This window comes from Glycine soja, chromosome 2, assembly GCF_004193775.1.
Source record: "Glycine soja cultivar W05 chromosome 2, ASM419377v2, whole genome shotgun sequence".
NCBI lineage: Eukaryota > Viridiplantae > Streptophyta > Magnoliopsida > Fabales > Fabaceae > Glycine > Glycine soja.
In genome coordinates this window covers 45,176,198-45,189,825 of record NC_041003.1, presented here as the reverse complement: position 1 = coordinate 45,189,825, position 13,628 = coordinate 45,176,198, and the positions used below count along the sequence as shown (strand labels likewise).

Below are 13,628 nucleotides of genomic sequence, written 5' to 3'. Positions count from 1 at the left end.
TTGTTTTTATTTTTATAATGATCCCATATGTATTGCAACACAGCATGACCTCTGATTGGAGTTTATGAAAGAGTAGCAACAGAAAACTCAATTTCATTTGCATGCCATGCATATAAATTTGGAAGATTTCCATGTTTGGCTGAAGACAAATTATGTGAAAATTGAAATGCTCTGTTCATTCCTGTTGAAACCCGTAAAACCTTCTAGTTCAATAGTGAATAGTCATAATAATGAGTGGAACTTTTTATACTGCAACAGGAAGTCCTTTTGTCATTACATTGTAATATTTGGTCATAAACCAAGAAAACAAACATCACTAGGAGTTATAGTTTATGCTAAAAAGCACTGACATTGACATATGTAACACATGAATGAGAGGGTACTTCTCTTTAATCCTTGGTCCTAATAATGGTAATGGAACCTCTACCCCGAGTGTGAATCCTAGTAAGGGATGCCACTTCTTTCCCAGACAAACCAATACTTTCTCGGACCAATTTGCATGGATTTGTCACAGAATCTTTCACAGGATGAGGAATTGGCTTTGATGCTGATGGGGTGGTGAGAATTTGGTTATTGATATCTTTGAGGGTTGTTTCCCCTTCAATTCCTCCAGACTTCACCAACTTAAAGGGGTAAGCAATTTTCTTCCTTTGACCTTGTTCGTTATACCATGAGAAAAGGAACAAAAAGGAACAAAAAGGACATGTAAGTGAACCATTATAACTTTTGAAAACAAATTAAGATGAATAAGGTGTGGAATCCAGAGAATAGGGTCATTCTAACTCAAAGACAGTTGATTTTTTGTTTCAACAAAAGCATGTGATGAATGAAACTAGAGCATCATTTTTGTCTGACTCACCATATGCATAGCTACTCCAAGCAGGATCATGTTTGATTGCAGCTTCATGTGTGTCACCTTGTGGTGATGATGATAGGTTTGAAGTGACGAACCTTTTTTGGTGTGTAAAGCCACAATCTACAAAGGTGGTGAGGAGATGCATCAGTTATATATTAACATAATGCTCTATGTTTTTTTTTTCAATTACTATGACTTGACAAAACTCCATACTCCATCACCAAACTTCATACACTTGGCCACAGAATTTGCATCAAACAGTTAAGAAAAATCAAAAAACAAAAGAACAAATTGATGATTGATGATCAATTGACAATGGAATTGCTGAACATAGATTGAAAAAGATACCAAAGCATACATACCATGGAAGGATTGGGCCGTTGTTGTGGAAAACATTGGAAATTCATCTACCTGATCATCCAAATAATGAATTTTGAGTCATAAGAATTTGACAATTACAGCTTTTGCTAAGAATAACACAATTAAGCAAATTAATATAACCTTTTGATCCTTAGAGCAGGATAGTAAATTTTTCTCCTTGCACCAAATGCCCCTGCCTGCAATGGCATCTTGAAGGTACCCAGTAGATGTATCAGACGGAAACCAAGGCTCTGGTGTAGGCATAAGCAAATAAAGATCACAATTCACAAACAAGTAGAACTAATGGTGTCAGTCATTAGCATTCTAAGAAACAACAAATGAAGCCTAAATAAGAATATAGTAATATACAAATGAAAGGTAAATATTATTATATAGCATATGTACCAAGTGTCTGATCTGTATGAGTAGCTCCAATCTCCAATTCCATGGAACTGGAGCAGTTAGAAGACAAGCTGTTGAGGTGTGAGTGTGACATAGCGGGAAAAGCCTTCTCTTCCTGCAAGACAATTGAATTTGGTTTTAAAATTCATATATGATATATATAGTATCTCTTTTTTATAATAAAAAATAGAATTTAAAAGAGGATAAGATTAAAGTATGGTTGTTAAAAATTGAAAAGGATGATCTACATAATTAAATTTTAAAAATTGAGTTTTTTTTAAGGTCAGTTTAGTGAACATGATAATCCATTGTTTTAAGAATATCTTATCACTTTTTCCTATTTTATAAACCAATTAACATTTTATCTTGTACTATCTTATTTACAGATTTGTCCTATTAATTTGTCCTATCTTATTCACCAATTAAGACCTGTATTAAAATCTAACTGTTATCATGTTATTAGTTTTCCGGTAGCAACTCCCACCATGCAAGTTATCATCCCGGTTCTCCAGCAACAATTGAACAATTTTAGTTTTTTTTTTATCGATAAATAATTTTAGTTATCATTTCAATCTATTGTATTCTATATAATAAATTCCTCCTCCTTATTATAACTTTGGTTATAATTCTTTTTTGCAAATCTTAATCAATATTCTTAAGACATTGGTTTGAAGAACTAAAAAAATTATTAAAATAAAGAAAATTATATTATTTATGATATTTTTTACATTTTTCTATGATCTCCATTAGCAAGTTATTTTTTTACCTTTTTGATCTAATAAGAGGGTAAAGAAGAAGAAAAAAATACTGGTAATTTTTTAACAATTAGATGTGTGCCTTTTCATATTTGAATAATTAAATAAAAAAGAAGACAAACACAAACAATTTATAACATTTTTATACTTACAAGTGTTTTTATTACAATGTGCATATATTATTAACTAATGACAAATAAATCATTTTTCTCTCTAGATTTATTAGCATGGTATTGGTACACTTCGTGTTTGTAAGTATTTTTATTTATAAAAAAAAAATGTGTCCAAAAAGGAAATAAAATTTCTACTCTTGTTGTGCTTTATGGTGATTCCAGACTCCATGACAAGCTCTACACAACTTTTACAGCCGCAGAATTTAAGCAAACAAGTAAAAAAATAAAGACAGAAGAACAAATTGATGACCATGAACATATTGACAACGGATTTGCTGGAGAGGTACTTCTTCTACCCAACAGAAATCATGAAAACTAAAAGCTAATTACGCAAGTTTATCAATATATTGCTAGCTGTTTTAACAAAAAATAGCTCAACATAATTTTTGGAGATTGCGCTCATCCGCTTCCTGCCTTCTGTGCATCATAAACCTTCGGTAGTTTCTATGGGGTGCTGAAATTGGTTAAAGGTTGAGTTTTGGGTTTTGATTTTCTGTTTTTTTTTTTTTTCCTGTGTTTGAGTATTGCATGCTAGGATTTTGTTTTGTAATTTTTTTTCTTCGGTGGATAAATTCAATTCTATTGTTCGTCCTATGAATAACTCTGAAAGGTATATTGATTTTCTCCCATCTTAAACTGGTATAAATGCTTAATTAGTGGCCATTATGAAACTGTCAAAATTTGTTGGTAAATAACTCTTCTGCCACAAACCCCTTCCTCTGCAAGACTGTAATCATATTTTAGAAGGGACCAAATTGCAATTTTCAATTAAGTTAGTGTAGATTTAACCAACTGGAATGACCGGTTACCTTTCCAATATCTCAACCGTTGAATAAAATAACAATATATCTAAAGGTGATAAATAATGTTTCACCGGTGGTGCACATTTTTACTACTTCACCATAGACACTACCTAAACCTTCTTAAAGTGCAATTGTAACACACACAAAATTTGCAACAATTACTTTATACTTGACAGCAAGAAACTAAATTTCGTTGCTAATTCTCAAAATATTAAAAACAAGAGAATAAAATTATAATTTTTTTAGAGGAATAAAATTATAATTTAGAAATTATTATTTAGTTGAATTTGGTCGGATTAAGGTTTGAAATACATGAATCTGCTGTCTAATCCAATTATATTTGAAATACATAACTCAATGACCCAATTCAATCTACTGTATTTGAACAAAGTTAGAGGAGTTTGTGGGTTGATTCTGTCTGATCTACTTATACCCAACATATAATTTGTAAAATTTATTATTACAATAGGTTATTACCAAATAAACATTTATATATATAAAAAGATAATCAATCAGATAAATGATGCTATTAAGTTATTTAGATTGTTGCAATTAACTTCACACAAATAATTTCTAAATATATGAAATAATTTTTCAACTATTAAAAAATAAAAACAAAAAAACATTTGGATCATAGTGAGTTATCAAATCTGAAGAATTGGAAAAACTAAAAGTATAATAGACATGCAAGTTGTAAAGAGATTTTTCTAGCTTCTTTATTTCTAGTAACAAACACTTTTACAAAGTAGATTATTGAAGCATAAGGATGATCTATCTCCCCTTTATTCGTTATGCCTGTTTCTTTCTTTATTTCTTAAACTAGAATTATGAAGAATAATCATTTTCAATCTAAAAAACACAATTATTTTCTTTGTTCTTTTCTAGTAATGTCTTTTTAATAAAGTAATTAACAATTGATTCTAGAAAGCAATTAGAAGCTAATTATAGGTCAATTGGCGGAATAAGACAGGACAAATGGCATTACAATGGCATAATCTTGTGTTTTCCTGTGGACTACTGTGGGAAAACAATTAGAAGCTAATTTTGTGTATGTTACCTTTATACCATATTCTCCGCACCATCTTAATTTGTCACAATTTTTCCCTTGAACACATTCCATCTTATTCTAGCTGTTTCACGAACATCCTTCTCTTATGTGGTAGTACTTTTCAAAACCAGCGGCGCCTGAAATGAAATACCAAACAACACAAACACCAACCATAGAAACAGAACTCAACCTTTCAGTTTTTGGCATCATCATTCAGATATGGCAAAGGCACGAACTGTTGGGCCGTTGATAATCTCATCAACAAAGGTGATCAAATCATCTTGATCACCGTTCAGCCTCCCCAAGCTCATCACACCCGAAAGGAGCTTTTTGAGGACACTAGTTCACGTTAGTGCCCTTCTCTTTCCCTTTCTTATGCATACACTAATATATACTTAGTAATCAACAAAACTTAAATACAATTGCAGTGTTGTTTGTCTTATTTTCTAACCAAAATTCGAGTTTCACTTCGCTAATTTATATAATAAAGGTTTGCATTAAAAAGTTGTGCATATCATCGAAATAAAACTTCAATTTTGTACCTAAAGATCTATATATACATTTTGTACTATATGGTCAAATGGTGTATTGTTAGGAAGAAAATATCTATTTACTAAAAATATCCTTGAAAACCACCATTAAAACTAAAGAGAAAGTAAATTAAATATTCATATTTTTCATTGATAATTATTAAGAGCAACAGTATCTCATTTAAATATAACATAACTGGGTCCTTTTAGACAAATAACAAATATCAGAAAATAAAAACAACTGAATCTGAGTTAAGATGAATGGGTTGGCCCTCTATCATGTATGTTATATAATATAATACTATCTCTATTCTTTTTTATAAGAAACAAGTTATAGTTACATTATAATTTGTTTCTTCTAAAATAGGAACGGAAATAGTAATATACAGGGTGTTTTGTATATAATAAGTTGTGCTTGTGTTTGTGCTTAACATTTTGTGTTGGGTTGGTTAATGGGTTTGCAGCTTTAGTGCCTCTGGAGGAATTGAGGGAGTTGAATTTTACTAAGCAATATGAGATTGCCGGGGATCCTGAGGTCATAGATATCCTTGACACTGCCTCCATGACTAAAGGGGTATTTATGCTGTTTCTTAATTACTGTGTGGTATTTTCTTCTGCAGTTACTATGGGAAGAAAACCATGGTGTAAATGTAATTTAACATAAATATGGTAAACCTTTGTGTATTTCTGTTGATGTTATGAAACAGGCAAAGGCAGTTGCAAAGGTGTATTGGGGAGATCCAAGGGAGAAGTTGTGTAATGCTGTAGAAGATCTTCACCTGGACTTTTTGGTTGTTGGAAGCAGGGGTTTAGGTCCCATTAAAAGGTACCATTATTTACCATTTACCAAGCACCCTCTATTATACTCTTGCATCATATTATCCATATTTCATTTTCCTATTAAACTTTTAAACTACTTACTCTTTTAATTCTTTCTTAAAAGCTGCAGTACAAAAATTAAAATTACAATTGTTGGGAAATTTTAATTAAACCTTACCAAATGAGCAGCAAGACACATTCCGTGATCAAGAGATTTGAAGGAATATCTAGATCCATAGAGCTTCATCAACACGCAACGAAATCTTATAGTGATCACGAACAATTGGTTGGGAACCATGTCTCGAGTTTTAACCTATTAGGATTTTCATTATTCTCTAATGGTCCAAATTGATTTCCGCTCATTAAATTCATATCAAATTTTTTGTTAGCCGTCTAATGGACTCATTGAATTAGATCAATATAAATAACTAATATAAATGTTATAATATAATATATAACTCATATTAATTAATTAAAATTCCTAACAACAATTACTAAGAACCTTTTTGTTAAAATTAATCTTTCACCAGATTAATATGTGGAATTATTTTAAATGCTTAATATGGTTAATGTGATTCTAAAAGAGAATTTAAACACTTGTTTCTTCTAGGGTGTTGTTGGGCAGCGTAAGCAATAATGTGATGACAAATGCTTCTTGCCCCGTCACAGTGGTTAAGGGAAAACAATCTTCCAATTCCCATCATTAAATCCGATTTGTGAATAATCCACCTATCTATATGAAGAAAATCCAGAAGTTTGTTTGAAGGCGCACGTGTGTGGGGAAATGAACATGGCTGTGAAGAAACCAAAACACTGTGGTACTATTCAATAATTGTGTTTTTGGTCATGTTGTATTTACGTAGTAGGATTGACAATTTTTATTATTTCTGTGTACATCTCTAATAATGACAGTTAGGTATATATCATATATCCATTAAATAAACTTTATTTAGAATTTTGGATTGATTTGATTACAATAGAATATCTTAGAATTCATCACGAGAATGTCACGTGGGTAAGATCGATTACCAATATTGTTAAAAACCTGAGCTGAGAAAAATGCAAAACACTAATAATAAGGATTGTTTTGCAATTTGCCGAGATTAATATGTTCTGAATACAAAACAATAACATGTATTAGGGAGGGCAAATCCACTAGAGGCTCGAATTTTTGGCGAAAGTCTTAATATTTTCTCATGTTTTTACGAGTTCAAACTTCAAAGTGAAATAGTAACTTGTACTCTTTAGGAGTTCTTTTTCTTTTCTTTTTTTAGTAAGGAAATTTAGGAGTTGTTTTTCTAAACCATTGAACTTTGAAATATTTAACTTTTAAAATACTTCCGACAAAAAAGATGACAGTCAACAGAAGTAAAGCCAAAGAAACAACTACAGAAAAATAAAGGATATACGCAGAAGTAAACTTGCATTCATCAAAGACTTTTGGGCAAAAACCGTTATTTTTTTTACTATCGGGTCACATGACTTTTGGAAAACTAGTTTGGGTGGGCAGTTTCTTTCTGCACCTCATTAGTTTTCACTTGCACCCCATGTAAATTTTAAAGCAAATCAAATGGGCAAAAATGCCCTTAGCTGTCTCAAATTGAATTTGGCAGTGGTGCTTGAGAAGAATCACAACATGTGCTTTGAAATTTCTTGCTGCCCTAACATTGTCCTCTCTTGGAATTTCAGTGCGTAATGAGATATTAGAAATTATGGAGGTGCAGGTGAAACTTTTTTGAGATACATATAGTAGCAGCCCATAAGTGTTTGGGGTTTGGCCCATGTAGGATGGGCTTAATTTGTTGTAGGCTAGATATGCTAATTGCTAAATATGAGTTCTAGCTAAGATTTTTTATTCCATACACGCATATACATTTCGGCCCGCAATAACAATGATGGAAATAAAACTAAGTGTAAATACAAACTAGGACAACTTAGTGCATGATTATTGATTAGATTAAATTTTCCAAACTCATGTTTTGATTAATTTTATTTAGTAGCTGAGTTTGTAAAAACAAGTTCACCTTTATTTATATTTTGAACTGAATTTAAAGACAAAATTATGTTTATATTTTGAACTTAAAAATAGCTTTTAAGCTATAAAAAAATAACAAATAATTTTTAATTTATTTTTAAAAAATAACTTTAAATTTAAAAGTAACTTTGAAGTAAAAAAAAAAAGTTGGCCAAACAAATTACACAATAAGTATTTTTCATGAAAGTAATTTTATTCCATCTGGATACAATTATTTTATAACATAATGGAATTATTTTTTCCAACAATCTTTTTTTATACAGAAGATTCAAATATAAAATTTTTCTTTTAAAAAATTAAACATATTCCACTTAAATTAATCACTTATTGATTTATTTATTATAAATCTATTATATTTGAATTCAATTCTTATTTATTAAAAAAACGATATCATGGCAAAAAAAGGTTATCATTTATAAATATTTTGTTGAAAAATGGCTCATCAATTTACTCAGCTGACAGAGCCATAGCGATCCACCTCGATCCTATATTATTGAAGAAACTTCCTTATTTGACCGAAATTAGCAAGAACGTGCTTAAAGTTAATCTTTTAAAGCCTATTATTGTTGTGTCTTTTAAAAGTAACTTCACATCAAGCATGGTATCAGAAGTGAACTTGGGAAGCAAAAGTGAAAGCATTGATAATTTGGCAGCATTACATGAATTAATCATCTCAACAACACAATATTTTCGATGAATCAAAATGGTCCAAGCCCATTATTAATGTATATGTTAATGTTAGTAGCTGAGTGTGACTGTGGCACGAGGCTTCAATACCTGGCGTTTTCGTATTTGTCACTTGTCAAGACTTAGAACTAAGTTTAGTAGTATATAATGTCAGACTCTGCCTACGAGCTGACAGAAGTAATTGTCCTTTCTTATATCCTTATCATATATATATATATAGTAACGGTCCTTACCAACTACCAAAGTAAAAAATATATTTTTCATTTCTCATGAATATGAAAATACTTTTTAATACATTCTTTTTAAAAATACATTTTTTAAATATTATTATTTTTAATTAATTAAAATTTATTAAAAATTACAAAATGCTAAGAAAATAAAAGATATTAAGTATGGTGTGGTCTCACCAATTTTTTTTTATTATCTTTTTAACAAATTTTAGTTAATGAAAGAGAGTGTATTTCTAGCATTTCTTTATACGAATTTTATTCTTATAAAATTTAAGTTGAATCAGCATCATTTGTCTTAAAAACGATGTCAAATAAAATACTGTGATAATTTTGATATTAAGTACAACTTGTTGATGTCAATTATTAAATAGTTGATGTTGAAAGTTTCTTTCAACATTGATTATTTGATGAATAGATATTGAAAGGAGCATTTCAACTCATTTTAATTCAAAACCAATGTTGAGACTTGAGTGGGCTTATAAACCTTTTTTATTTTTCACATCATTATCCTCTCTTTTCATAACACAACATGTAATTCCCCTCTTTATGCGAACCCCTCACTCTTGTGCCCTTATATAGTTAAGAGTTCCTCTCGCGCTCTCACTTCGCTGTCATATTGTCATCGCTCTGTCACCTCTATCCTATCTTTTGTTCTTCTAAAAATGAGAGAAGTAGAATAGGAAAAAGAAAATAGTGGATGGAAGAAGGAGAGAGAAAGTCAAATTCCATGACAAATTTGGTGATTTCCATATGCAATGATGATAATAGATTCATTAAAGGTAAGAAATTGTATGTCAGACGATTTTGTAAGAAATTAATATTGTATAAATATTTTTTTACATTGATTAATACAACAACAAATATAAAAAATTTGACACATAACAGTGACACACTCTTTGCATCAATTAAAATTACAATCGATGTTAAAAATACTCAACTTTTAACAATGCGAGATTTTAACATTGATTCAACATTAATGTTAAAAGACTTTTTTTTATAGTAGTCTTTATCACTAAAATAGATCATAAAAAAAGCAGAAAAAAATCTCAAAAAAGGAAAGAAATATTTGTAATGGCCACTTGAAGCATTCATTCGTAATTTATAGGCACTATAGGATTTACACTTCCTAGTTCCAGCGATGCTTACCGAACTATGGGACCCTTGTGAACTGAGGCTGGCATGTCAATCATAACAAATTCCCAACAATCATTCACGTTTGTGCAACTCATACCATACCACATAACTACTTTCCACACACCACACGTTCCATTAGGATAACAAGTTCCCCCAAAACCATCAAAATATAAAAATAAATAAATAAAAAACAAGAGACATTTTTCACATGCTTTTATATTGAGTGTTGACCGGAATCACGTGCTTCCATATATGTCAAAATCCCTTGAACCATAAGACAAGTGACAACTAATTAATTTGGCTATTAATTGTGAATAGTAAATGGTAAATTAATCCTAGTTTGAGAGCATCTGTGTGAACGTATGATTATTCCCGTAATGATTATACTGAAATATTTGGGAATGGTTTCTCTAATTAAATACCAATGATCACAATAAATGTTTATGATTTAATAGCTATAATAAAACATATATAGAGGTTTGGTGAATTTTGTCTATGGTAGTGCAAGTTTAGGCCCAAACATAAATTTCCATTTCACAGCATATAATTAGTATTGCTTTTAGTTTAAAATTTAGATATATAAATAAAAATTCCTGACACAACAAGTGATTTGATACTTAATTTTTTTTTAACAGACAACATTTTGAGTCTAATTTTGCTTTGATTATGGAGTAAAATAACAATTTATCTCAAAATGAATTCATAGGTGTGAAAGAATTAATTAAATAATATCAAATAAAAAATCTCAAATACTTCCTGATTAAAATATATATATATATATATATATATATATATATATATATATATATATATATATATATATATATATAATTATTCACTTATCAAATAGCTATTGCCACACTTAAATTCTTTCAATAATGTGTTAATAGATTGCAACCTTTTTTTATTAATAGATTATATTACAGGAAATCTAACACAATTCTATCAACTAACTATTATCGTTATTAAACTCTTGTAATAATATGTTAATAGATTATAAGAAACCTAAACAATACCGCATCAAACCCTCCACGGTTACACCAGCACACTCATACTATTTAACCTTTTTGTGACACTAAATTAAAAACTATTGTTAAAGGACAAAAGATCATACACACCCGAAAAACTTGTGCCGAGTAGCTATTAAAATCTGTTACTATAGGTTTTTTTGATAATATTTGTTTTGTTGGTAGAATATGATTTCACTTTCATCCGTATGGTGATATATATATATATAACAACGATTTTGTCGCCGTAATTATAGATTTTAGTGAAAATATTTAAATACATAAAAAGATTCCTTAAACATAAGTCAGTTTCTATTCGATTAATATATATAGATTTTAGTGACAGATCATAATTGTTATATCTACCATTGTGATTTGTGACCAAACTATAAGTTTTAGTGACACTTATTATGAGTGAATTAAATCTAAAATTATATATTTTTTTACTTAATTTAGTCTTTTTTTTAACATTGATCAAATAACAATATTAATAAGAAAATAACTTTATTACTAAATGAGATCAATTACATAAATTACACGATGAAATTGATCAGGTTTAAATATATACTAAAAAATGCAGATACATATATTTTAAAGGGAAGATAAAACTAAGCCTCGTTCATGTTAAAAATTAACATTAAGTCTTGCCAAGTATATCAAATCATAAGAGTTAAATGTTTTTACCTTAAGGTAACGTACTAACATATGATATGTGCATAATGTACCCCAAAAGAATGGGCATAAATTTGTATAACTATATAAAAAAATTACAAAGAAAAATAATCATGATTTTGCAAAGATTTAAATTCCTAAAAGTAGCTTGAGTTTCTAAAGTTTTAGAGAAGTACTCGTAACAAGATGAAAAATATTTAAAGATATTACTTATCAATAAAACCACCAATCTCCTCACTCGTATTCATGCTAAAATGCACGCATGATGAGCATTTAGTCTATATTGTGTAGCTCATAGACTACACGCAATTGACTTTTCTTCTATTTCATTTTTAAAAGACTACAAAATTGAAATCGTAATTAAGTGAATAAAATTATAACAATTCAAGAAACTTACCAAAATACAACTAATAACCATATGGAATCATGATCAGCAATGCAATCTTATATTCAATTTATTACTATAGGAACAACAGAAAGCAGATGATAATCCTAGAATTTGAGGACTAGGGATCTCCTAAGAGAGAAAAGGGAAAAAAAACTTGTATTATTTTCTTCAATGGCTCTTTTACTCAGTACAAAGGTGCTTATATATACAACATATAAAATGATGTGATAGAGAGACAAATATCCAAAAGATAACAAAATAACAGAAAAGGGAAATCACAGGCAATTGACAGACAGCATATCCTAAGCTAGTCAATACTACAAAGTCAACTCAGCAATCCTATAACATAATTGGTTAAATGCAATTATCTAAATGTTCTCCTTCATAACATTCATTGGCCCATCAAAAACACCTTGTCCTCAAGGTGTTGGAACTTCAAACCATGGCTTTAAGAGACTTCAAAAGTAAGAGCTGAATTTATAACAAAAAGTACCGCATCATGATGTTGAGCACTAGGCAAGGCTTCAGCCAAAGAGCCAGTTTTGGGAAATAAGGGACTCTTCCCTTTAAAATATTTCAACTGTCTTGCTGTCAAGTAATAGCCAGTCATAAATCTGACATAACCTTTGATTGTTGGCCTACTTGTAAGATACTTGGTCCTATATGCATTTACACAATCATCTTGATTAACATAGTGAATAAACTTGTCCAATTGCTGAAACCAAGTTTGTGCATATTGGTACTTGAAATCTATTCGCATTGTCCACATTATATGATTTGTGCATATAATATTGGTATGTGATATTGCGGTTGCCACAAACTCCTTTACTCTTTTAGGGACATTGTAATCAAATAAACTAACATCATCTTGAATAATGGGAAAATCATCATTTACTTCATAGTAGAAATTACTGGGAGGTTCTTTCTCAGGAAATGCACCAAAAAATATTTGTGATGATGAACCAAAGCTCTTGGAGCCCCACCACATAACTTCAAAAGTTTTCACATCTTTTCTCTTGGCTTTGTCTTGGTAATCAATCTGTGCGAAAAATAGAGAGTCATATCCAACCTTTGCCCCCAACAAGTAGGCTTGCACTACAGAATGTCCAAATGGGTCAATCTGTCACCCTATTCTTGGAGTCACTCCAAATTCTTCTTTGATAAATTGTTGTCCAAGAGTTGTCTAATCAATCATGTCAATGTAATGGGTAGCAGCCTCATCATGCATACAAAAACTACCAGTTATGAACTCAAATTGACCAGAGTTAACCAGCTCCTTGACTATATTCTGGATAGCATCACTTTGCTCCCTCCATCATTGCTGGAAAAATGCCTTCGTACTCTTCATGGCTTCTATCTCTCTTATGGATTCCTCCTGAGCCCCCATCACTTGCTCCGTGTATTCCCTTTGCAGCCACGCCAGCTGCGCCTTCGCCTCCTTTAGTTCCCGTGACGCCTCCCAACTCCCTAAGAATGACTTTCGAGAGAGGAACTTGTGGTTCTCGCAATGTTGTGACGTCCTCGTCGAGAATGTGTGACAGAACAATGAACAGAACATGCCAATAGAATAACAGATCTTACAATTCACTTCTTTCTCTTCGATGACACTCGCGCAAGGAACCCAACGCTTGAGTGTGTCCTTGGTGTTGGTTCCTGGATGACTCTAACTATCCCAACAATTTGAAGTCCAACAGCGACGCCGAAGACTGGGTCGAAAAGCACATCGTAG

At 30.7% G+C, this 13,628-nt stretch overlaps 2 protein-coding genes across 2 annotated transcripts; one reads left to right on the top strand and one right to left on the bottom strand.

Annotated features, from left to right (window-relative positions):
- Positions 1-247: 247 nt before the first annotated feature.
- On the bottom strand, positions 248-1,664 carry LOC114376756. The gene is made up of 5 exons (XM_028335020.1): positions 1,622-1,664; positions 1,358-1,467; positions 1,219-1,267; positions 860-976; positions 248-655 (listed from the first exon to the last, which is right to left on the bottom strand). The coding sequence occupies exons 1-5, from the start codon at positions 1,662-1,664 to the stop codon at positions 390-392; spliced, it is 585 nt and encodes a 194-aa protein (XP_028190821.1). The 3' UTR covers positions 248-389.
- Positions 1,663-6,667, top strand: LOC114376749 (universal stress protein A-like protein). The gene is made up of 6 exons (XM_028335008.1): positions 1,663-1,697; positions 2,709-2,829; positions 4,574-4,745; positions 5,392-5,501; positions 5,635-5,753; positions 6,357-6,667. The coding sequence occupies exons 1-6, from the start codon at positions 1,663-1,665 to the stop codon at positions 6,451-6,453; spliced, it is 654 nt and encodes a 217-aa protein (XP_028190809.1). The 3' UTR covers positions 6,454-6,667.
- Positions 6,668-13,628: the final 6,961 nt, after the last annotated feature.